The sequence below is a fragment of the Gracilinanus agilis genome, chromosome 4, assembly GCF_016433145.1.
Source record: "Gracilinanus agilis isolate LMUSP501 chromosome 4, AgileGrace, whole genome shotgun sequence".
Taxonomy (NCBI): domain Eukaryota; kingdom Metazoa; phylum Chordata; class Mammalia; order Didelphimorphia; family Didelphidae; genus Gracilinanus; species Gracilinanus agilis.
The window spans coordinates 193,716,683-193,742,783 of record NC_058133.1 but is presented as its reverse complement, the minus strand read 5'-3'; the positions used below and the strand labels follow the sequence as shown (position 1 = coordinate 193,742,783).

The following is a 26,101-nucleotide window of genomic DNA, read 5'->3' as shown; positions in this document are numbered from 1 at the left end:
CCGCCAACAAATATCCTCGTTCAATGAATGGATTGGTTCCTTAGAGCAGTAGTCTGCAAACTTTTTGATTGTACACTTTTAGTAACTTTTCCCCCCTAGTGGGCATGACGGGTTGGTATTTTCCTAGGGTTTAACTGCCCATCAGTTTCTCTTACTGGTTTGGAGATAGGTTATAAATGAATGGGGCAGGGGATGCAGGGGAGGGGCCTATTGGGCAATCCTGGGTGGGTTAGTTGGGTGCGGCTGGGATGGAGACGAGACCCAGGATTGGCTATCTCATGGAGGGTGGGGCTCCACCCATCTTCTGACTGGTTGATCATCCATGGGCCATGGGTCCTCCTACCAAAGACTGTTGGCCCCTACTTTGGAGACCACTGTCTTAGAGGGAAGGAAGTTCTTGACATCCCCTCCCTACCTTCTTGCCCTACCTTTATTCTGGTGTCCCCATCCTGGGTAGAAGGGAAGCCCGCTAACTTCTAAATAGCCGCTAGCTGCAGTCTTTCAGTTCTGAGGCTGGACCAGAGCAAGGGGCGGACGTAGGGGCGGGATCTGAGCACAAGAGGGCGGGGTATTGTCAAGGAGGCGGGGCCTAGCGGGAATTAGTAGCTGGGGAGGCCCGGGATTCGGGGGCGGGCTCAACCCCGGAAGAATCGATTCCGGTAAGATTAGTGACTTCCGGCCTGGTCTGCCGCCGGGACCGGACCACCGAGAACTGGGAAAGGAAAGGCCGGGGCCGCAGCCGTCATGGAGCCAGCGGACCCTGAGAAAGAGAACAGGAGCAAGGTAGGTGATATGCAGGTGGGGATGTTCTGTTCAGCCTGCTGCCCCACACTTCCGGCCTGGTGTCCGCTTTCCCTCCGTCCGTCTCTGCCCTCATTCCTTCGCGTCTCAGGTTCCGTCTCTTGCTTACTCTTTGGCCTTCTCGGCCCTCCGTGAGCCTGGTGGGTTTGGGGAGTGGGAAGTTCCTTTTGCGCGTGCGCCGTTCCGTAGGTGGAGGGAGGTCACCCCTCCTCCCCCAAAGATTCTATTGAGCGAGAGGGGGAAGCGGGAATCATACCTGGAATGGGAACTGGGGTGAGAGTCCGAGACGGTGTACCTTCTCTCCCTCCTGCCATTCCAACCCCCTCTCCCCCTGCGTTGTTGACACCTTCTTGTCCCAGGGGTTCACTAGCTGTTCCACCTGGGTGGGTGGTCTGTACCCTATGGGATGCAGGGTGGGACCCTGTACCCTAAGGTTTGGAGGGAGGAGAGGTGGGCATTGGGATAATAGATGTGGGTGTGAGGCTCTGTATGTCGTTTCCTACGAACCTCTCCTCCCTCTAGTGACTCCCTACCCCCAACTCCTTATGGCACCTGTAACTTGCAGGCTTACTCCCAGTCCAGGAGTAGTCTCAGGACTGTATAGGGTCTTCCAGAACCTTCAGGACTTCTAGGGGTAAGGGATTTTGGCGCAGGGACTTGTGCATTTAGGGAATAGAGAGAATTACCTCATATAAGGCTTGATCAGAACTAGGCTAGATAGAGTAAATAAGTGGAGAGGATAGAGGCAACAGCTTGGCTCCATCATCAATGCTTTCCATATCCCCAACCCTTTTCTGCTCTCCAAGTGCTTTTATCACCTGTAACTCTACCAAGTACACACACTTGCAAAGCAGTGTCTTTGGAACCTAGGTTAGAGTGTAGTTATCCTTGCCCTACTTCCAGATTAGGAGTTTCAGGGACACCTTCCCTCACCCTCAGACCTTAAGCAGAGAAATCTGTGTGTATGTGGGAGGGGAGTTATGATTGTTGATCTAGTTTGATCTAGGCAGAAACCATCTGGTTAATAGAGGGCTGAAGCAGCAACAAGTTTCAGGAGCTTCCTTTCCTCACTTTGGACTAATGATCTTTTCTCAGAATCCATAAATTACTCACAATCCTGCCACACTGAAAATCTAGCACACCAGTGAGGTTGGAACCTAGGTTAGGAACCAATAACTTTTTTCCCCCTAAACCCTTACCCTCTATCTTAGAGTTAATAGTTACTATTAGTTACAAGGCAGAAGAGTAGCAAGTGCTAGGCAATAGCAGTTAAGTGACTTGCCCAGGGTCATCCGTCGAGGAAGTGTCTCCGGCCAGATTTAAACCCAGAACCTCTCTTGTCTAGGCCTGACTCTATCCACTGAGCCACCTAGCTGCCCTGGGGCCAATCTCAGGAACACTATACCCTAGTTATCTAACCTCATAGGACTTATCGAAAAGCTGGAAAAGACCTTGGAACATTTAGTTCAGCCCTCTCCTTTTTATAAAGGAGGAAATCAAAACTATGAGCAAGGCCTGAAAAAGTTTAAGGACTTGTTTGGCCACATGGTAAGTAGCTGGAAGTTATTTACTTTTAACCAGCAACAGAACAGGATTGCAGGGAAATGGTATTCCCTAGACTGTAGAGCACCAGGAAAAGACATACTTGCCTTTTCCAAGAGATCAGAATGCACCAGTAGTCTGAGTCCTTGGACATTCATTTGTTATCAGCAGCCTTTCTTTTTGGGAGTTTGTGTGGCACCTAGCAGAGGAATTAGTGTGAAATTGGAGTGATATCCCAGAACATCATCATCTGGAGTACTCTTAAAGCTCCCTCTCCTCATGGGCAAGAGAAACTGCTTAAAGACTTTTGGAGCTGCAGGTAAAAGTGAGAGCTATAGGAAGGAGACAATAAGCTTGGAGTTGGGATGAAATACCACCCAAAGTGACCACTTTTACGTATATTCCTGAGAAGTATAGATGCTCTGATTTGTTTCTCTAGTAGTATCTCCATCTTAACCATAAGGAAACAGGTTGGGTGACATGACAGGATTTGCCCAGGGTCATGCAGCTAATAAGAGCTAGAATTCAATGCTAGATATTCTGACTTCAAAACTAGGACTCTTTCCCTTTCACTCTGCTCAGCAAGCCATGTGTCATCCTTTGACTCCCTATGTTGGTGACCCATGGTATACATTGGAGAGGGCATTTGCCCTGGCCAAGGTTTCTTGGAGCTGTTTTGACTCTATGTGAAGGGATTTTGCCTTTAGGGAAAAGGAGTCCAGGACTTTGGCCTCATTAGCAGCATGTTTAACTAAATTAATTAATGAACCCAGACAGCTGATATTTGAGGGATATCTATTTACCCATGCATAAGCAAGAGCATATTCATAGGGATATAGTGGAGGGGGAAGCTACCAATCTTCAAAGGAACCCAGTTTTCTTTTTCTGCTGCCTAGACTTCTTTAGAAAAGTTAAAATCCTTCCCCCTTTGGGGGAGGAAATCCTGACATTGTAAAGGAATTTGATAAGCTCTTCTCACCCTCACCTCTGAAGCCCAGAGAGCTCCCAGGTACCAGAGACCAGTGGTTGGGCTGGGGTGCTTGGTACTTAGCTCTCAATCACCTATTTTCAGTAGGGTGTAAGGGGATGAGATCTGGGGAACCAAATCTGAGAATCTGGTTTTACTTTTCTTTCCCATTTTCCACTTTACAAATACAGTTGAGAGAAAAGTGAACAAAGGTTTCAGTTTTTGTTTTCTCTGATGCCACCCTGTCTTTTCCTCCCATCCTCTCACCTTCCTAGTAAGCTCCTGCTTATCTGAAGGAGCCCTCTGCCCTCTCTCAGATGTGGGGAAGAGGGAGGAGGCAGCTGTCCCATCCCTGGAATAGTTGGTGTGAACTTCTTTGTACCCATGTTAAGAATATTGGGGGCAGCTAGGTGGCTTGGTGGATTGAGAACCAGGCCCAGAGGCTGAAAGTTCTGAGTTCAAATGTAACCTCAAACACTTCTGAGATATATGACTCTGGACAAGTCACTTAACCTCCATTACCTAGCTCTTACCACTCCTCTGTCTTAGAACCAGTACACAGTATTGATTCTAAGATGGAAGATAGGGTTATTAAAAGAAAAAAAAAAAAAGAATGGATGCAGAAATCCAGTCCAGGATCAACTTTGTGACCTGTTCTACCTTGGAGGCTGGCTCTCAGAGATACCGAGGGAGGCTGGTGAAAGGTGATTGTTCCCCTACAAGATCAGGACCTCCTTCTCCCAAGGTGGGAGGATTTTTAGCCTCTCTAGAGAAACCTGGGCAGTGGGAAAGGTCCATCAAAGGTCGGGGGCTTCCTCTTCCATTCTTAACTGCTTTTGATCTGTAGAGGATAACCTAAAGGGAGAAGGGCTTGTCTTAAAAAGAATAGGGAAGTTTTCCGAAGAACTAGATGGAACAGTGAAGGTTTACCTCAACAAGCATTGCTGCTCAGATGAGAGAGGGGACAAAGGTATCCTGCTGCTTCCCCATTAGTACCCCAGCCGAATATTGGTCCCTGGCACTTGGAGTGGGGGCAGAAAGAGTCTCCACTAAGCCCTTTTCACTTGACCAGATTTAAGAGACTATCATGGGCCCCCCTCTAGGTAGAGAGCAGTCAGATCAGGATGGCTCTAAAAAGAGAATTCTATGTGCATTTACATCCACTTGCCAAGTCTGAACTGACCCTCCTGTGGAATCACAATGAGATGTCCTTAACCATGTCCCATCTGCTTTGCCAATTGTCAGTGACCCAGTACCCTTGTGAAACAGTGGAGGCTGTATATAGGGGAAGAGGGAACACCAGGGGGAAGGACAAGACAGCTCTCTAGCAACCTCATCCATGGGGTATCAGTGGTGACTCTAAATTTACCTCTTCTCTATCATTGGGGACAGGGTGCTGTATTTTTTAGGGTTTGGTTTCTCCAGCCTCAAGCCCTCTTCTATTCATCTCAGGATTATGATAAGGGTAACAGAAGTACCAAGCCCCTCCTTACTACTGCTCCATTTTGTGTGTGTGTTTTGGGGGGATTGAGGGAGCAAAGAGGCTAACAAAGTATCTGGTAACCCTTTTTTTGTAAGTGACTTGCCCAGGGTCATATAGCTAGAAAGTGTCTGAGGTGAGATTTGAACCCAGGACTTCCTATCTCTAGATCTGATTCTCAATGCACTGAGACACCTAGCTGTCCCCAGCCCAGTTACTCTTGTATCTTCATTATGGTTGTGAGAACCCCAACCCCACTTCCCCGAGCATAGAGTAGTTGGCTGACTAGAACCCCTGGATGAAGGGCTTCAATTCAGCCTTTTTCCTTAGTGTAGGGGGCCCAAGGGAAATTGGTTGGTTTGGGGCTTGGTGAGGGAGACGTTAGAAAAAAGTAGCATTTGCACAATGAATAAAGATTGGGCGATTAGCCTGTGAGACAGCATTTAAAATCTGTAGCCAGCTGAGGGGAGGGTTAGTGGAAGAGCCTGGCATTTTGGGCTGATTCTACAGCATGTGGAAGCAGGCTGAGGTGTCATTTCAGAGGTGGGGGTTTGGGGGGGACAGACAAAATGACTTAGGGTGTGAACCAGGGACCTGTTCTGAGCTGTGCTGAATTGGCTGCTCTCACCTAATAACTGCTGGAAGCATTAACAGGTTAGCAGGGGCTGGAAGGGAGCCACTCATGAGATAGTTTTAGAATAGAATAGTGGCTCCTACTCCCCCAACTCCTCACAGAGATGGAAGCTCAGGTCACTGGAGCCTGGCTATTTCTTCTGACACTTGACTGGATTTATCCTCGAGCCTCTTGGAAAACTGGGTATAGGGAATGTTCCAGGAGACTCCTTCCTCTCTCCCAAAGCAGGACCTTATGTGATGTGGACACCTTTACCCTGCAGCCTTTAACTCTCATCCAGCTAGAGGCCAGAGATCAGAGCTGGGCACTGAATGTCATGAATCTGCAGGTGTTCCTGACTTTGGTCTTTCCCAGTCATCATTGACCTATATCAGGGCAGCATATCCTAGTGGGAAGAGCATGGAACTCCCATAGGACAGGACTTAGTAGCTGTGTGATCTTGGGCAAATTATTTAACCTCTCACTGTCAAGTTCCTCAATTGTAATTTGAGGATAATACATCTGCCTCACAGAGTTATTGTCAGAAAATGACTTGGAAAATTTAAATCACTATAGAAATGCAATAGGCAGCTTGGCAGCACAGTGGATAGAGCCCTGGGATTGGATCATCTCCCTGTCTTCAAATCTGGCCTCAGACACTAGTTGTGGGATCTAGGGCAAGTCACTTTAACCCTGTTTTCCTCAGTTCCTTATCTGTAAAATGAGCTGGGGGAGGAAAAGGGAAACCACTCCAGTATCTTTGCCAAGAAAACCCCAAATGGGGTCACGAAGAGTTGGGCACAATTGAACAACAAGAACTGTAATGTAGATTGCCTAATTATATTTATTCTTGTCCTTCTCCGGGGGGAAAAAAACAAACCCAAAACTATAAACCAGATGGGAAGGACATGGGAAAATCCTGGGTCCTGAGACCACTTCCTCTTCTGAGGAAACTTCCTCTTTGGGGGTCAGGCTGACTGTCGGCTTCAGAAGACAGTTATGACTATTCATCTGATCTAGTGTGTGTCAAGGAGTGTAGTAACACTTTAGGTAGAAACAGGGAGGAATGGTCAGGAGCAGGAAAGTAGGGGCAGATGGGATGCTGCAGTGAGCTCTTCCCTATCCCTCTCTGATCCTCTGCTATTTATCACCCACTCAAAAATCTCTTGCTAAAAGCCCTTCATGAGGGAATTTCCCCTATATACTCTTACATCTTGAACCAAGTTTTAGCTTTTGCTGGGGAGAGAGGGAAGAGAATGGTTTCTGGTTTATTCTTCTGTTACTTCTCATTTCTCTGCAGAGAACTAATTGTCTGCCAAACTTGGTTCTGACTTTACCACTCTTCCTCTGCAAAAAGAGGGAATTTGCCTCAATCAGGGGTTATTAAATTAGGTTCGGTTCTCCTGTAGGTAGACAGATTTCTGAGGGACTGTGAACTTGTATGGGGCAGGTAGGTGGTACAGTGGATAGAGGCTGGGCCTAGAGTCAGGAACAATTATCTCCCTGAGTTCAAATCTTGCTGCAGACAGTTGCTAGCCATATGACCCTTGGGCTAATCCTGTTTGCCTCAGTTTCCTCATTTGTCAAAGGAGCAAGGGAAGGAGATAGTAAGCCACTCCAGTATCTTTGCCAAGAAAACCCCAAACAGGGTCATAAAAGAGTAGGGCACAACTGACACGATTCAGTGACCACATCATGAACCCAAATGGTGAAACCCAAGACATTTTTATTTCAGAGTAATTGATTTTCATTGTAATTCCATATATTTTGTTTTTATGAATGTAAAAACATTTGTGAGATGAGATCCTTAGGCTTCATCGAACTAACCAGAATTTATTAAAAAAAGATTGAGAATCCTCGACCTAGGCCTAGATAATCTCCAGGGCTCTTCCCAGGACTTAACATACTATGAGCCTGAAGATTTCAGTTTCAGTCTAGGAACAGGCCATCTCTTTTTCCAGATGAGAATACTGAGATCCATGGAGGTTAAGTTACTTGCCCAAGGTGTTTATACAGGTTGCAAATATCAGAATTGGAATTTGAACCCAGGCCCTGACTCCATTGCTTTTCTCCTCCACCCTAGGATATTAAAACTTCAAACACTCCCCCTCCTTGTCTTAGCAGCTCAATTCCCACTAACAAATTGAGTGTTAAATTTGCAGCCATCCCAGGCGGACTTGTTCACGCCCTACAACTCTTTCTGTAACACCTCTGCCAGTGCAGGGGAAGGGTGGAGGCTAGTACCAAGAGACTTTCACAGGGATACTAGCAGCAGTCCGGCCAAGCTAGGGGGCCAGAGATCTTACTGCTTCCCAGAGGGATGAGTTCTAGGCAGACTATCTCTAGTCCCCCAGCTCTCCTATTTTACTTCCTCTGTCGATATGTTAAAAACACAGATTGATCTAAGAAAAGAATATTACGAAAACTAGGCTTGTACCCACTGAGGTAGGTGCCTGTGTAACAAATTGGGGCAAGTTATATTAAAATTCTAAGGAGGGCCCCAATAATAGAGCAAAGACAGCAGCTAATGGATTAGCATTGCCAGTTGCTGCCCTTGCTGCCTTTCTCTGTTCTGCCCTCCCTGGCCTAGTGGAAAAAGTAGACTGGGCCAGAAAGAAGCTGTAGAGATCTAGGAGCACTGTTTTCAGACTGGGAACTCAATTGTTCTTGACTTCAGAGAACCCTAGGATGTTAGGGCTTATAGATCCTTAGAGATAGTTTACAGAGGAAGAAACTGAGGAGGAGTGACATGCCTAAGGACACAACTGATGAGTGATAAAATCCAGTCCGGAACCATATTCCTATGAAGAACCCAGATTTCCTGGCTTCCCAGCCGGGTCTCCATCTGGCTGAAAACACTAGAACTCATTACATAGGAAAGGAAGTCAGGGCCTCGAAATGATAGAAACCCCTTTCTGTAACTATTTACTTATTTTAAACCCTTACCTTCCATTTTAGAATCAATACTAATTATTGGTTCCAAGGCAGAAGAACAGTAAGGGCTAGGTAACTGGGATTCAGTGACACAGCTAAAAAGTCTCTGAGGCCAGATTTGAACCTGGCACTCCCATTTCCAGGCCTGACTCTTTATCCACTGAGCCACCTAGCTGCCCCCTTTTCTGTGACGTTTGGTGAGTCCTCCCCACCCCACCCCCAATTCTTTCCACATTGGTTTTCTTTTGAAAGATAACAATATTTGGTTCTCCAGTTTGCTTGTACTTTCTTCCTTCAATCTTACCTCTGTCATTCCCCCTTGCTGTCCCCCATTTGTGTCTCACACTTTTCCTGGGTTTATCTGGGGGTGTGAGTGAGTGTTGGTGCTGTACTGTCTCATACTGTATATGCTCTTGAAGGTAAGGGGAGGGAAGGAGGAATGAGAAAGAAAGACTGTCTTTAGGAGAGACTTGCAGAGAGATATATAGTTAATTTAGAGAAGAAACTTGGAGATAGAAGAAAAAAATATGAAGACAGATCTGGAGAGAGACTAAGAAGGAGAAGACATACTTAGTGAGAGAACACAGATGGAGGAGAGGAAGGAGACAGACAAGGAGAAATAGATATTGAAGAGACAAAGAGGGAAACTAAATGAGAGGCGGGCACATGATGAGAGAAGAGACATGGATGGAGGGAACAGAAAGGAGAGGCAGACATGAGTCAAGACAAAGAGAGGTGTTAGTAAATGTCATGAGCCCTGGAGCTTCCTTTTTCAAAGGGAGTTAAGGATGATCATTTAGCAGTGTTCTAATGCTGCATACTACTAATGGATGTTGGGGTGGCCCATTTTCAGCAGCCAGGTGCCATGTTGTCCATCCTAGCTGTTGTCCCTCCACCAGGCTCACTGCCCCACAGGAAGAAATTAGGATAGTCTCATGGATAGTGGAACCCCAACTCAGGATGAAATCACCCCTCAGGGATGCTTTCTTTGTCAATAGAGAGAAGCATTATTGATTGGGACACAAATGTTTCCCTTGTTCTCTCTGGGGAACAAGGACTTCTGGCTTCCATTCTTAGAAGCCACAGGAGCACACACACACATCTGACTCCCCTTTGCCTGCTCTCACTCCCCTTGAGCTGCCCATGGCCCACCCCACATATATATATGGAGGGAGTGAGTGAGACATTAGATTGCCTTCAGTGTGCAAAAGCATTGTATTTGAGCAAGAGGATAGGAAGAGAAGTTTGCTTCCAATTTATGGGTTTGTTTGAGGGAGTTGGGGATACCATACAGTTCTCCTCATTACCCTGGCAGGGCTTAATTGGTTTTTCAAATTAGGTTTTTTTACCAGCAGAATCACTTTTTTTTTTAATTTTTTTTTTTTAATTTTTTTAAACCCTTAACTCCTGTGTATTGGCTCCTAGGTGGAAGAGTGGTAAGGGTGGACAATGGGGGTCAAGTGACTTGTCCAGGGTCACATAGCTGAGAAGTGTCTGAGGCCAGATTTGAACCTAGGACCTTCCGTCTCTAGGCCTGACTCTCAATCTACTGAGCTACCCAGCTGCCCCTAGCAGAATCACTTTTACTGATTGGGGCAGAGTCAGGTACACAGAGGTACAGGCAAGTCTACTTCTCCAAAGGCCTTTCTGTCATATGATTGATTGAAAATATTTTTTATCTTCATTTTATTCCAAAAACAAATTTACACATAAGTTTTCTAAAGTTACATGATTCATGTTCTCTCCCTCCCCTCTTCCTTCCCCTCTCCTGAAGCAATTCTGCTCAGTTCTACATGTAGTATCACTCAAAACTTATTTCATTTTCTATTTCACTTTCTTTCCCTCCGTTCTTCTTCCCCTTCCCAGATCCAATAAGTACTTCCACGGGGTTATTCAAATGTTTATCACTTATACCTATTTCCATATTATTTATTTTTGCAGTTGAGCAGTCTTTTAAAACCAAAACCCCTAATCATATATCCATACGAACAAATAAGTCATTTGTTTTTCTTCTGTTTCTACTCCCACAGTTCTTTCTCTCGATGTAGAGAGCATTCTTTCTCATAAGTCCCTTGGTATTGTCTTGTAGTAGCAAAGTCCATTACATTGAATTGTTCCACAATGTTTCACTTTCTGTGTACAATGTTCCCTTGGTTCTGCTCATTTCACTCTGCAGCAGTGTTCTCCCGGTTCATATAGAAATCCTCCAGATCATCATTCCTTACAGCACAATAGTATTCCATCACTATCATATACCACCATTTGTTCAGCCATTTTCCCAATCGAAGGACCCCCTCATTTTCCAATTTTTTGCCACCACAAAGAGCACAGCTGTGAATATTTTTGTACAAACATTTTCATCATTATCTCTTTAGGGTACAAACCTACTAGGAATATTGCTGGATCAAAAGGTATGCAGTCTTTTAAAGACTTTTGGGCATAGTTCCAAATTGCCCACCAGAATGATTGACAACTCCACCAGCAGTGTATTAGTACCTGCAGTGTCTTAGTGTCCCAATTTTGCCACATCCCCTCCAACATTTATTTTTTCCCTTTCCTGTCATATTGGCCAAATCTATGGTCACAACCTAGGTGTGAGGTGGTACCTCAGAGTTGTTTTGATTTGCATTTCTCTAATTATAAGAGATTTAGACACTTTTTCATGTGCTTATTGATAGTTTGATTTCTTTATCTGAAAACTGCAGATAAAGTCATTGTAACTCCTGGCTTGTAATTCCTTTGGAAGGAGGTGGAATAGAGACAGATAAGGGAGAAATAGAAAGAAGAGGTCATATATCCTATCTTTTGGTACTGATCACTCACCACAGAGCATTATTTGAATTAAATCCAGGTACTCCTCAGTCTCTGAGCTGTTCTCTTGATAGCCTCCCAAACCATCTTTCTCACAAGTTGAGGATAGCTGTTTCTTCGTGTACTAGACAAAGGGAAAAGGACATCAGGCTTCTTTCTGGAAGAATCAGGATCTAGGCCTGTAGCCTTTTTGCAATTTAGGATCTCTAAAGAGATCATAGAGATTCTGGGTCAAGAAGGAAGCTAGAGATTAAGCTAATGATTCATCCTGTCTGAGCCTCAGTTTCCAAATCTGAAAAATGAGGATAATAGTGCCTACAGTCCCCAAGAGGCATTGGGGCAGACCAGATAGAGCACCGGTCCTAGAATTGGGAAGACCTGGGCTTGAATCCCCCTCTCTCCAGACACATACCAGCTGTGAGACCCTTGGGCAAGGCTGTTCCCAGTCTCCTCAGCTTTAAAATGGGGGTAATAATATTCCCTACCTTATAGGGCTGCCATGGGGATCAAAGGCGATAATTATTGTAAAGGAGTAATGCCCTTTGCAGACATAAAAATGCTTTATAAACATGAACCGTTATTGGTTTCTTCACAATGCTATACTGTATGTGAAAGCACTTGGCAGATACAAAGCACTAAGAAGTTGCTGGGTGGTCGTGGTGACATTCTCAGTGCCTGGGTTGGGGACTCCCTGGGGAATTGTGCCCCATAGCCTTGATGTTTCACAGGATGGCTCTTGAGGGGAGGGGTGTGCTAGCTGCCTCCTTCTCCTTCCTTCCTCCTTGAGAATCAGGGAAATAACCATGGTAGTGAGTAGGGAGGGGGGCAGAGGATATCTCTCATCTCTGTCCTCACCCCTAACTGTTAGCAAGCTGGTCCCGCCCTTGTGATGGCCCTTACTAGAAGAAAGAATTCTCCAGGAAGCCCCCCCCCCACTATCCCCATCTCCACCCCACCCCTGGAGTTGCCAGGAGAGGGGGGGATGGGAATGTGGCTTTGTCCTCAGTGAACAAAGAACAGAGCTTGGGCTCCCTCCTCCTAGGGAGGGGGTGTGGGCTATTGGCAGAGCACAAAGGCCTGGCCACTGTCGAGCTGGACTGGACTGGACTCTTGGGAGTGTCCCAGGAAGGGATTGAGGATGGTGGGGATGGAGAAGAAGAAACTCAGATCCCAAGGGACAACAATAGGGGTGAGGATGGGTGTGGGCCACTAGGGTTTGCTAAGAAAAAAAGATGATTCTACAATCCCGGAGACTATGATCTGATGACTACACAGATGCTCTGATTTGGTGGGGAAGGGACTGTGTATGTTGTCTCTAGAAGATCATAACGGAGGGAGAGGGTTTGGCAAGCCTTTGGAGAAGGTTTCTTGGGAGCAAAGGGAAAACAGCTAAGAGCCATTTAATGGGGAATTTCAGGTGCCAAGGTCCCAGATCCTCCTCTATAGATCAGCCCTGCTCTATCATTTACCTTCACAGATACGCTGCTGAAAACTTTTCCTCCCCTCCATCGAGGGAGGAGGGAGTCCCACCAGGATGACCAAGCTGCCCATCAACTCCTCGAGGGACTTGGAGCAGAGTCTTCCTGCCGTGGCCTCCCTGAGCACCTCGCTACCCAGAAACCGGAGCTTCTCACCACCCTTCTTCCCACCCCTCCCAGAGAAGCGCAAGGCCATTTCAGATGTCCGCCGGACCTTCTGCCTCTTTGTCACCTTCGACCTGCTTTTCATCTCTCTGCTCTGGATCATTGAGCTGAATGTGTGTGGGTGTGCCCAGGCCCTGGGACAGATGGGCCTCTCTGGGCTTCCCCTGACCCTCTTTAAAATGGGGGTGGGATGGGAGTGGAGACTGTCGACATGTCCCATCTGTAATGTTCTTCAATTCTAGATTTTAATTCTGATCTAGCTGACAACTCACTATGTGACCTTGGAATCTCTGGACTTTAAGCTGTCAGCCTGTAACCGTGAGAGAGCATCATACCTGCCTGCCCCAAGGAAGGCTGTAGGAGAAAATGAAAGAATAGAGGCAAAATATCTTAGAAAGTGAAAGGGTGAGGGGCATCTAGGTAGCACAGTGAACAGAATACCAGACCTGGAGATGGATTCTGAGACTTCCTAGCAGCGTGACTGGGCAAGTCACTTAACCCCCATTGCCCAGCCCTTACCACTCTTCTGCCTTGGAACCCAATACCTAGTATTGATTCTAAGGTTGAAGATGAGGGTTTAAAAAAAGAGAGAAAATAGAAAGATCAGGAGGCAAGGAATCGAGAAATTCCCTGGACCTTCTTATACAAATCACTCTTTGAGCCTGTTTCCTCCCCTATAAAATGAGGGTGTCTGATCTCTATGGTCCCTTTAAGTTTGGTTATTCTTTGGTTCTTTGATTCCCTGCCTTTAAAATCCAACTCTGATGGACTCTTCTTCCTACTCCTTTCGGCCTTCTCTCAGGGGCAAGTTTCCTTCTAGGGAAACTTCCATTGGTCTGGATTTTGTGAGATTCCATCCTCCCTGAGACAGAGGAATGGGCTAAACTCAGTTCATCCCACTCATCCCCAGATAATCGGGGTTAAGTGACTTGCCCAGGGTCACACAGCTACGACGTATATGTGGCTACGTTTGAACTCAGGTCTTCCTGATTCCATAATTCTAACTAACTACTGAGCCATCTGGCTCCCTCCTAACTCAGTTCATTTTCATCTTGACCACAACCATCAGCAGATATGAGTGCCTTCTGCATTCAAGGTCCAGTGCTAGGCACTTGGAACATGGCATATACACAGGTATATCTGAGTTTCCAGCTAGATTTTATATACAAAAATTAAAAAGAACTTTCATTGGCAGTCAGTCTAGGAGAAGTAAAGTGAGCACCCTAGGCAGCAGAGATCCCTGTGGGTGAGAGTGGGCAGGGAAAGGCTTCACAGAGGAGGTTGGATGTGAATTGGGCTTTGAAAGATAGACAAACCTTCAGTCAGCAGATTGAGGGGCCAAGCATTTCAGGTGAAGGGAGAAAGGTGATAAGAGATAAGGGAAATCAAGAGCGGAAAAGAGGCTAATTTTTTATTATTTGTATAATGGGCTAGAATTGGGTTAGTTTGAACTAGAAAGATCAGTTGGAACTGGATTGTAAAGGGCTGTAAGTACCAAATGAAGTCATTGAGGCAACAGGGAGCCATTGGAGATATTTGAACAGAGGCTGAGAGTTGTGCTTTAGGAATATTAATCTGGTAAGGATGGATAGTTTGGATTTTCCAAAGGTAAGTCTGAAATCAGTATGACCTAGAAGAGTAGGCCACAAATCCAGGTGTGATTCCATAATTCCCAAGTCTGTAGCTCTGGTCTTAGGAGAGGACAAGATTAGAAACGGAGATTTAAGAGCCAGGAAGAGACCTCAGAGATCCTGTGTTCCAGTTCTCTCATATTAGAGGCCACAGACTAGATTAGAACCCAGACCCCCTTATCTCCAAACCTATTATCATCAAAAGAGAAGGTGAATGAATAAAACATAAAAGAGAACAGTTTCTCTAAGGGGCTGGCAGTCATAGAGGGCTGAGGACAGAGTCCCAGAAGCAGTCATACTTTGTGGGTTTGAGAAGAAAGAAGATTCAGAAAAGTAGGAGGAGAATAATGACACTGCCTTCGGTCATTGTAGTCCTTTACAGTTTTCAAAGGCTCTAAACACATCATCTCATTTGATCCTCACAACCTTGTGAGGTAGGCAGGGACCTTGGTACTCTCATTGTTACAGATGAGGAAACTGAGGCCTACCAACACAAAGTGACTCACCCAAGGTCATAGAGCTTATAGTGAGTTAGAGCCCAGGCCCTCGGTCTGTCCATTATAGCACAGAGGGCATTGCTAACTAAGGCAACTACCTTCTTCCCTGCACTCAAAGCCTCATTTGAATTGCCAGGCTCAACTTCTTGAGCCATCAGACTCTAATCACTCTTTTTCTTACCTTTCATGTGCCCCCTTTCTCACACTTTCCAGTCTTGTAATCTTAGCCAGAATTGGAGAGGGTTCCATCTCCCCTAGATCTTTTCTTAACGGAAAGGGGGAACTAGCAGTATTAAATCACATGTATGTGCTTGGGGATAAGGGAGAAGAATGACATCCATTTCCCTCTCCGTCCTGGGCAACCAGGCAACATGATAGATTCTCCCCATTAGATGCAAATCTAATCAATTGATTTACCACCTGAGGCTCTGTCTGACACCAATCCCTAGCACCCTTTCTCTGTCCATGCACTGCCCTCAAGCCCCGCTGGCACCCTAGATGGATTGTTTGATGGGAAGGTAAAGGGCTATTAAGTTGTGCATATATTGTGCTCTCTACTAACTGATCCATGGCCTTCTGTGAGAGAGGCAGACCTAAGATCCATCCTTTCTAAGTCCTCATAGGGGGAGAGAGCTCCCAGCTCTCTAACTCCTTTCTCTCTTCTGTCTCCACAACAATCTTCATGTTTCTTACACATACATACTCAGAGGTTGCTTGAATTTGCTTCTGCCATTCTGTGTTGCCTTGGATCAGAAGTCCCCAGCCTGCTATCAGACTCTTTTTCCACTTCCCCTTACCTTGGAGTCAAGAGTTGCCCATTTGATGACCCTGCTTCAAGCTTCAGAAATTCAGAATCTGGCCTCAGATGCTTCCTAGCTGGGTGATCCTGGGCAAGCCACTTAACCCTGTTTACCGTGTGTATAAATATATCAGGGGCATGGAGAGGATTTAGAATTTGCCACTAGCCTGCTCACACCATGCCTTCAAAGCCACAAGTTTCTTTTCCCCATGATATTTTTGACAGAAACCAAGGTACTGGGGGATGAGTAGCCCAAGAGTTGGAGGGCAGGGGGCAGACCTAGCCAACAGTTGGGTCAGTTTACCTTCTCTTTCTGTGTTCCACACATACAGACAAATACAGGCATCAAGAAGAACCTGGAAAAGGAGATTATCAACTACAACTTCAAAACCTCCTTCTTCGATATCTTTGTGAGTGCCCTAAGCATAGAGGAAGCAGCCAGTTGCCTTTCAGATGTGTCTTTGGGTTTCTTCTGCCTCCTTTGGTCCCTTTTACTCAGCCTTCTTTTACTAGCCTCCCAGTCTAGTAAGGAAAACACAGAAACCCTGCCCCTCCGGAAGCTCACAGGCGTGTAAACAGAAGGTGGTTGGGTGAGGTGTACATGCACTTTAAAGCCAAGGGCAGGGGCAGCTAGGTGGGTCAGTGGATGGAAAGCCAGGCCTGGAGATGGAAGATGGGTGACCCTGGGCAAGTCACTTAACGCCCATTGCCTAGCTCTTCTCTTCTGCCTTGAAACTGAGAGCTGATTGATTCAAAATCAGAGAAAAGGGTTTAAAAAACAACAACAAAAAAAAAACAAAACACAAGGGCTCTTAGAAGTGGGCAGCCTCTATCTGGAACAGCTGCTTAGAGTAAGTGTGCCCCCATCCCTTTAGTCCCACAGTAGGACAACGTTAATAAAGTTTACCTAATGACAGTAAAAGAGCCTTGGAAATGAGGAAGGGGATAGGTTTGTTTTCAATTTGAATGTCAGCCCCTGGGAGTTGAGGATGGGCCCCACAGCCAATCCTGTATCACCTGGAACACCAGGACTGAGATGTATATTGCCTACTCATCTAATACATGAACACCTCTTGATCTGCCTCCCCCCATACCTCCTCCTCCAGATTCTAGCCTTCTTTCGGTTTTCGGGGCTGCTGATGGGCTATGCTGTGCTGAGGCTTCGACACTGGTGGGTGATTGCGGTAAGCTACCAAGCCTCCTACCCAATTCACATTGGAGAACCCCTTTAGAGAATACTTCAGCCAGTATGACATTGGGAGAATGGGGGATGGGGAAACAGGTAGAAAAGGGAGCTAAAACCTCTTTTCTCCCTGCTCTGGCCAGATTACCACACTTGTGTCCAGTGCCTTTCTCATCGTCAAGGTCATCCTCTCTCAGGTCAGTAATCCTAGATGAGGTTTGTCAGGGAAGAGATGAGAATCTTGGAGAGGAAGTGGAATCTTTCTGGGGCTTGGAAATATGACCATTATTGCCAAGGGTGCTATAGTGGGGCTATGGTGGAAGTTGGCAAAGGATGCCCTGCAGTGCTTCAATACAACTATACTCAGCCCCTCCTTTCTCTTTTTGTAGTCACATTTGGGTAAAGCGGGGCTGGGGTCCTGTCTTCAGAGAAGGAAACTCCTCTTCTGTTCCCTCTCCCTTTCCTGAAGCCTCTTCCATTTCAGGAATCCCAGCAGCTTTGATAACAGGGAAGTTCTTCCTTAGGTCCAGCCCATTGCCCTCTGTGGAGTGAAACCCCATTCCCACTCCCAGCTGGCTAGCATTGGCTTCCCCAGGGATAGAGGGGTTGAGGTGGCACCACTCACTCACCAAACCCAGCCAACTCTCCCCAGCTGCTCAGCAAAGGTGCCTTTGGCTATCTGCTCCCCATCGTTTCCTTCGTCATCGCCTGGCTGGAGACCTGGTTCCTCGACTTCAAGGTCTTGACACAGGAGGCAGAGGAGGAACGATGTGAGTTCCATGAGGAGGAAGCAGAATGTAATGCGAAGGTCCCTAGCTTGAAGTCACAATCCAAGGCCTGGATTCAAGGCTTAGTTTTGCCACTTTCTACCTGGGTCATCTTGACCAAGACATTGTTAAATTTTTAGGCTCAAGTCTCCTCATTGGACTTAATTATCTGTTAGGTTGCTTCTCACTCTAAATCCCATGATCCTGTGATTGGCAGAGCCAGGGGCAAGGTGTCTGGGGAAGGAGTGAGTGAGCTTGGGGAGGAGGGTGCCATCCTGATAGAGGAGATCCTTCTGGTCTAAGATCATTCGAAAAAGTCTTGGGATTTCTCAAATGTCTCAGACAGTGCCAGGTAAAATGGCATTGTCTCCCACACAGCTGGGGATGGGCATTAGGGGAATAGGACAAGTGTGGGCCTAGGTGAGCCTTGTGAATCTCAGGAGAGATGCTTTTCAGTGGGTAGATCTGGGGCTAGCACTATGCTGAAGGGAGGATGGATGAAGAGAGGGCACTCCAGGATCGGGAACAAAGTATCTGTGGATCTGTCCCCAGGGTATCTGGCTGCCCAGGCTGCTGCTGCCCGGGGCCCCCTGCTCTTTCCTGGGGCATTGTCCGAAGGACAGTTCTATTCTCCTCCAGAGTCATTTGCAGGTGAGACACGAAGCTTTTCATTCACTTGGTCACTTCTTTCTTCCTGTACCCCTCCTGGAGATGGAGGGGTGGGGGGTGGAGGGAGGTGGCCCTCAGTAATCAGTTCCATGTGGAAACCAGAGGGCAGGGGAAGGAAGGGAGACAGCATTAGGCTCCCTCTTTCATATCAGGTTCCAAAGGGAGAGAACCCACACTGCTACACTCCATGCACACACAGTTAAGCCCTCTTTCCCCCTCTTAACTGATCCATCTCTACTTGACTTCTTTAGGATCTGACATTGAATCTGATGATGAAGAAGCTGGGAGGAAAGGCTTCTCTAGCCAGGTATTCATCATTCCCCTACCCAAAGACCCCAGACTTGGCTCCCCCAGAACACTGACCTCAAGGAAAAGGTCACTTGTCTTTGAGAAGGACAGATGAAGGGGCATTAAGGGGACAGCTAGGTGGCTCAGTGTATTGAGAGCCAGGCCTGGAAGTAAAAAGTCCTGGGTTCATGACAAAACTAGTGGAAATGCGATGACAAAACTACTGGAAATGCGCATCGGCCATGGGTAGGGGGGGCGCGGGGGGGGGGGTTGAAGGGGAAAGGAGGAGCATGAATCATGTAACCATGTTAAAAATGAATATTAATAAATGTTAAAAAAAACTACCAAAAAAAAAAAGTCCTGGGTTCAAAACTGGCCTTATATACTTCCTATCTGGGTGACCCTGGGAAAGTCATTTAACTCCATTGCCTAGCCCTTATCACTCTTCTGCCTTGGAACCAATACTTAGTATTGATTCCAAAATGGAAGGTAAGGATTTACAAAAAAAGGAGAAGAAGTATTAGACAAGGTCTTGGATCAAAGGTGTTTCGATAGTCGATTTGTCTGTTCCTTCTCAGCCTGAGCAATTCTAGGGGCAGGAAGGGATTCAGACAAAAGGAGATACGTAGTCTTCTCCTCCCTGGGCTCTGCAATTATTGAAGTCTGACGGGGGAAACATGGGAAAAATTGAAGAGCCAAGATGGGTGGAATCCATTCTGGAGAAGGAGAATGTGGAGTTATGCTGAGGGAAGAGTGAACAGTCCAGGGGAGAGGGAACTTATGATCCCCCATAAATTTCAGGTCTCCTTATTCCCTCTCCTCTTTGCCCGACCCCCCAACTCTTCCCACTACATATCTCTTCTGGGAAGGGGAGTGGGGAGGAGAACATCATATGGACCTTTGTGAGTAATGGATACATGTGGATCTAGGATCGGGAGTATATCCAGCAGGGGAAGGAAGCCATGGAGGTGGTGGACCAAATCCTGGCTCAAGAGGAGAACTGGAAATTTGAAAAGAATAATGTGAGCCCAAAGCAAGCTCTGGCTTTGTGAGGTGGGAATGATGGCATCAAGGAGAAGCTAGAATGTTCTGACCACAAGAAATGGACCCACAGTGGTGGTGCTGGATTATTAGATTAAGATTGAATTTTTGCCCCCCAAAACTAGACCCATTCCTCCCATCTAGGCCTTGGAGGAACATTGATACTCTCCCTGGTCCCTCAATCCAATTCCAGCTTTCCCTCTCTGATGTCATAGGAAAAGGCAAAGCAATCCTCCACTCGATAGTGTTGTCACTGGGCCAGGGATGCTCTCTCCCTGCAGGTTCTATGCCATCACCCAAAATCCCTTCTGCCTTCCCTTCCTTAGTCCCCTTCCAGCCCCACTGACAGTCACCCTCAGCTACTACCCTGTTGCCCCTTGCTGCCCCCTCCCTCCATCCCTATCTCTTCTCTCCTTACACTAGGAATATGGGGACACCGTGTACACTCTTGAGATTCCTTTCCATGGCAAGACATTCATCCTCAAGGTGAGATATGACAAGAGTCATATAGAGGATCCCAGTTGGAGTCCTCAATCCCTGTGCCCTATGCCACCCCCAAATATACAACTGTCATGCATCTAGCACCTGCCAGACCAGCCAGCATCCTAGAGACCATCTTCAAGGATCCCCAAAGAGGGTACTTAGCTGTCCTCTGGCCATTATGTGGAAGGGCCTTAGCTTTGTTCTGCTTAGTCCCAGAAGGCAGAGCTAGGAGCTACTTGAGGGAAATCTTCCAAATAATCAGCTGTCCAGAAGTGGAAAGGGCTGCTTTGTTAGGTAGTGAGTTTCTCATCCCTTAGAGCAGCAGTATTGGTGAAGTATTGGCATGTGTTCCTAGCTGGCACAGGGTTGGGGGGGAGCTGCTCTGTTCCCCTCTTCCCAGCACTCGAGGACATTTTTGCATGCCTTGCTCCTCTGTTCAGTCACCTAAAGTGAGCACTACCTTCCTCCGCTCTCTGGGATAATTTGTGGGGGCTTACAGGCAGCTTGAAGTTGCAGTTTGGGCAAACGAACTCAAAAACCTTCGATACCACTGCCCTAGAGGTTTCCAAGCAGACACTGGAGAACCATTTGAGGTTTGGAAAGGTGTGGGGCTGGAAACAGACCCCTGAAGTCCTATCCAGCCATGAAATCCTTTCAAGTGGGGAAGTATATGAGGAAGTGGGGAGGGGGGGCTTTGAGATTCTCAATGGGAGGGATCAGAGGTCCCCTTTCTTGCTCCCTGGGGCTACAAAGGAGGTTGACAAGCCATGTGCCTCTCCCTTTAGGCATTCCTGCAGTGCCCAGCAGAGCTGGTATACCAAGAAGTAATCCTGCAGCCAGAGAAAATGGTCCTGTGGAACAAGACGGTGAATGCGTGCCAGGTGGGTCTGCCAAGAGGCCCACCTCCCCCATGCCTCCAGGTCTCTTCCCCTGGCCAGGGGACCTTAGACTGGTCACTTTCTAAGAAGAAAATCCTTCCCCTGATGTTTTGTGGAGGGAGGAATTGAAACCTTGAGGCAGGAATGAAGGAAAAAGGCCTAGATTCCCAAGTTGTGAAGGTGCCAGAGGCACTGGGGCCCCCCACACCTCCCTCTAAACCCCCCATCAGCACCAAAATGCTGAGGCCAGAGGCTGTGGCTGATAGTGTCAAATTGATTTGTCTCCTGAACCCCAGATCCTTCACCGAGTAGAAGACAACACTCTCATCACCTACGATGTGTCTTCAGGGGCTGCAGGTGGAGTGATCTCCCCCAGGTAAAGGCTGCCTTCATGGTTTTTCTTTCTTCCATGCTTTCTCATTGGATAGAATCCCAAAATCTGGGCTGGGACAGACCTTAGGAGTCATCCAATCTGACCCTATCCCTCCCTCTCCAGTCAAGCTGCTTTCCTAATTCTCATGTTTATTCTCTCTCACACACTCTCTCTTTCTCTCCTTTCTCTTTCTGGCTCCCTTCTCTCTTTTTCCTTCCTCCTTCCTCTCTTTCTGTTCCATCATTACCCCTTCCCCAACTTGGACTGCTGCCCTTGCAGCCATCATCTTCCCTGCTCTCAGGGTGTGACCTCCTGAACTTAAACTGGTCCTTCACTGCCTTTATTTTTCCAGGGACTTTGTGAATGTCCGGCGAATCGAGAGGCGGAGGGACAGATACCTCTCCTCGGGCATTGCTACCACCCACTTTGCCAAGCCCCCGATGCACAAGTATGTCAGGTAAGGCCTCAGAGTCATTTCAGCCGATCCCTTCTACGAACAGAATGGCCCCATCTCCAGACATGTCTCAGCAGGAACCTCAGGCAGTTCTAGAGGGTTAGCGTCCTTTAAATGTCCCCATTCTTCACCCCGCTTTGGTCACTTGATAAACTACTAACCCTCTTAATGCCTCTGGCCATTCTCCCCTGTCATGTGGACATGGCTGCTGGAGCCCAGCAGGGAGGAGGGTGAGTGAGGGAAGAGCAGGGGATCTTGGTATGGAGTCGAAGGGTGGGCCGCCTCCCCCTACCCCCCACCCTAGGGACAGCAGGAGAGAGGAGATCAGGCACCCAGGGGGGTTGGAGGAAGAATGTCTGTCACAGGAGGTTGTCCTCAACTGTGTGACTTTCAGGTAGCTACTTCATGGTCTTGGGTGTCTCTGAAGAGGCTTAGATACCAGCTCCTCCAGGATGACCTCCCAGTTTTACCTACAATACCCTTCCTGCAAATTAAGGCCCAGCCTATGTGAGACTGGAGTGGGGAACCCCAGCAATGAGGGAGTAAACAGCTCTGGTTGGAGTCTATCTGCCCCTTCTCTGCCTCAGGGAGGGCAAAAAGCTTTTCTTTGGGCCTCCTCCTTACAAAGACCCTTTGTCAGTCTTGCCATCAGAGGACCCCAAACCTCAGGAGAGGGTAACCAAGAAAGACTCTCCCTTTAGGGCTGGGGTTGAGTTACACTGGAATGGAGACATGACTGAGCTAAACTCCCACCTCTTTCCCCTCCCAAACGCCTCCTGGATTCACCCCTGGATCGGGGATCTTTTGGGTCTCCCCAGCAGCTCCACTTCTGGCCTCCTCCCCAGCTCAGGTTCAGGAGAGGGGTCCAAAGGAGGGAAAGCTTGTTGGGCTGGGGTATGGGGCAGTGAACTCAGACTGTATCTTCCACTCCTCAGGGGTGAGAATGGACCTGGCGGCTTCATTGTGCTCAAGTCCCCCAGCAACCCTCGAGTCTGCACCTTTGTCTGGGTTCTCAACACAGATCTCAAGGTACATTAGAACTGGGCCTATACGAATGTGAGCACCTCCTCTTTACCATTCCCCACAGGGCCTGGAGATGCTCCTCCCCCTCCATCCCATGGGGCTGGAGCCAGGGCTACGGGAACACACTGTTCTCTGAGCTGCATAAACCTCCTCTGTTGCCTGGCCAAGAGGGGCCCCCTGCTGGTGCCCAGGTACCCTGGCCTTTGCTGCCCAGCCTGAGTTCAGCGTCTTCTGATGGAGGGGGTACAAGAGCCTCTCTCTCTCTGTCTCTCTCTCTGTCTCTCTCTCTGTCTCTCTCTCTCTCTCTCTCTGTCTCTCTCTCTCTCTCTCTCTCTCTCTCTCTCTCTCATTAGGGTTGGCGGGGTGGAGGGCAGGCACAGGAAAGACATTTAACTCATTCCTATCTAGTGTTATATTACAGCCAGCCTGGGATTTTTATTTCAGAACCTGAGTAGGAAGTGATCAGTATGGCCAGCTTCATCAACAGAGCTATTGTCACACTGGGGTGCTCTGGGGTGCTAATATATGGGTTTTGACAAACTTGTGCTACCTTTTGGCTGATAACTGTTCCCCAGTTTTTCAAACAAATGATAGAAATATATAATACTTACATGTGGTTAACTATATCAGTGGGTGATGCTTTGGCATATGTGCCATTGGGAATAGCCATGGCTGCAACTTTTTATGGGGCCCTGATGATATTGAGGAAAGTTCTGGCATTTACCTTTGGAAGAACAGAAATAACAAACCCGGTTTTGGAGTAATTAGTGGAGTACATGAAGACCCTAATTGAGATAAAAAAGCAAATCAGGGAAGGAAAGGATCTAGATGCAAAGACAATCATGCAGCTAGAGATTATTGAGAGTGCAGTCACACCAAAAAAGGGGCTACAGATAAGAACACTGAAGAACAACAGGTTGCGGGGCTTGAAGCAGCTCCTGTAACTATCCTTCCCATTACTGATAGGACAGTGGTACAACCCAACTCAGGCATTATACATGTTAAGGGCTACAAACCTTTCTCAGGAGGTGATCTGGAGATCTTAAAAAGGAGGTTTCCTCAGTTCTACACAAATCACCATAAGTCTATAAAAGAATATAAACAGGCTGTGAGACTTTACAACCCAACATTTGAGGATGTGGAATAGCTCTTATCAGAATTATACACCCCCAGTGAGAAGGCAAAGTTTATAGCCAAGACAAGAAGCAACCCCAATCTTGCCTCCTGGCCAGAACAATACCAGGACTTGGAACTCTTCTCACATGCAAACACAGCTTATCTCAAGAGGTATAGAGAGGATTTAGGCAAAACTACCCTAGGTTTCAGGGACATGATAGTTGAGGATAACATCCGGCATGTCAGGAGGCAGTTTGTAAAGGGCAGTCTAAACCACATCCAGGCTTATTTCAAGTTGCATTGCTCACAGTGGGAGACTATGCCCATTGAAGAACTAAGAAAGACTGCTGCCATACATCCATGAGTCTAGGGATAGTGAGCCTAAGCAATCAAAGGCCTCTGAAAAGGATAGAGAGATTACATAGCTGAAGAGACTACTAAAGGAAGTTCAAAAGGCCAAGGAGATAGAGGAGATTAAGAATATGGCTCTGATGTCCAGCTTCCCTAACCAATATCCCTAGGAGCATAGCACCATCAAGAAGAGTCCATATTTATTTATTTTATAACACTAGTGACTGTCTTCCTTCTCTTTCTCATCCCACCTGCAAACCAGGGCCGACTGCCCCGATACCTCATTCACCAGAGCCTGGCTACCACCATGTTTGAATTTGCCTTCCACCTCCGGCAGCGGGTCGGAGAGTTATGTGCTCGAGCGTAGCAAGCCTCCAGCCTCCAGCAGGCTCCTAAGAGATCCTCCGAGAGTGCCCAGGGTCCCCCAGCTACACTGCTCCTTGGGGGCTCTCCCACGCTAAGGGCAGGGGGTGGCTGGAGTCTCAGGGCTCACTCTTCTGGTTAAGGGTGTGTCGCACGTCCTACCACAGGGGGGCAGGACACGATGGAAGGGAGAGCAGCCGGCTCCTGACTGCAGCAGTGGGGGGTGATAGGGCCCTGGGCCAAGGTGTCCCCAGGATAAGCAGAGAGCTCTGCCTAACTGGTGGGCGGCGTAGGGAGTCACTGGGTCCCCGGCTTTCCCATTGGCTTTTTATAACCGTTATTTAAAGGGTCTGGGACTCTTTTTTTTTCCCAACAGAAACTGGTGGAGGGAGGGGATATGGCCCTGCCTCCCCCCACTGGGGACCTTTGCTCCGGCTCATTCATTAAAGCCTGTATGGAAGCAGCCTGCCTGTGGCCTTTTGTCCTAGCGCCACTGGGCTGGGGGCTGGGGACTGGGCTGGAGCTGTGGCTGCTGCTTCGACTGCTATCTCGTGCTCCCTGGCAGCAGGGTTGAGTGGGTCCAGGAAGAATGTGTCCGCCCTCCTTTTACCCTGAACGATGTCCCCCATGCTGCATTTGAGCGGGGGTGGGGCGTTTTGGATCTCCAGATGCTTTACTCCTTGTTGTCTTGAGCCTCTGACATAGGGAATGTAGGGCTCACGGCTAGTTGGCAGTGGGCCTAGGGGCTGGAAGGAGACGGCAGAGAGGAGAGAATGCACTCCTAGCATTTGAAACAGCTGCTGCAAAGGCATGGAAATAGGAGCTTGAGATGGAGTGTTGGGTTCGAGGAACAGAAAGGCCACCAGTCTGGTCAGATCCTGGAGTTCAAGGGAGGGAGGAAAAGAATGCCGTGGGGAAAATGGGGGATGGGACCAATGGGGGCCACGAGCTTTCAAGGCCAAACCAAGGAGTCCACAGTTGGTTCTAGAGGTATGAGGGGCCATGGACACTCCTCCAGCCCTATTGGCCTTGATGACCTTTATGGCCCCTCCCTCCTCTGAGGCTGGGACCTCTGCTCCTTATCCCCCATAATGCCCTGCCACAGACGCCTACTACCATGAGGTCCAGTCCTTGGGCTGGTGCTCAAAGTACAAATTAACACTTGTTCTAAGGAGACAAATTCGAGGCTGGAGGGCACCTAAGAGAGGTCCAACCCCCTTATTTTTACAGAGGAAATGGAGGTCCTAAAAGGGGAAAGGACTTGCCCAAATTCTAGTGCGAGCTTAGTAGAGACAACTAGAACCTTGATCTGACTTCACCTGAGGCCCAGAGGCTATCCCACTTCCCCATGCTCGCCCTAGTAAAGCTGAGGGGACAGGACTATGCCACTTTCC

The 26,101-nt window shown here is 47.7% G+C and overlaps 1 protein-coding gene across 1 annotated transcript; it reads left to right on the top strand.

Annotated features, from left to right (window-relative positions):
• The first annotated feature begins 674 nt into the window (after nt 1-674).
• Nucleotides 675-25,170, top strand: STARD3 (StAR related lipid transfer domain containing 3). The gene is made up of 15 exons (XM_044671751.1): nt 675-783; nt 12,626-12,904; nt 16,051-16,128; nt 16,825-16,902; nt 17,045-17,098; nt 17,554-17,671; nt 18,221-18,319; nt 18,589-18,644; nt 19,555-19,647; nt 20,090-20,152; nt 20,935-21,030; nt 21,324-21,403; nt 21,753-21,857; nt 22,790-22,883; nt 24,607-25,170. The coding sequence occupies exons 2-15, from the start codon at nt 12,683-12,685 to the stop codon at nt 24,709-24,711; spliced, it is 1,341 nt and encodes a 446-aa protein (XP_044527686.1). The 5' UTR covers nt 675-783; nt 12,626-12,682; the 3' UTR covers nt 24,712-25,170.
• The last annotated feature ends 931 nt before the right edge of the window (nt 25,171-26,101 follow it).

Coding starts and splice junctions, on each gene's coding strand:
- STARD3 (XM_044671751.1), top strand. CDS start 12,683: ATGACCAAGCTGCCCATCAACTCCTCGAGGGACTTGGAGCAGAGTCTT. Junction 16,903..17,044: donor GACACTGGTGGGTGATTGCG/GTAAGCTACCAA, acceptor TGCTCTGGCCAG/ATTACCACACTTGTGTCCAG. Junction 17,672..18,220: donor GGAGGCAGAGGAGGAACGAT/GTGAGTTCCATG, acceptor ATCTGTCCCCAG/GGTATCTGGCTGCCCAGGCT.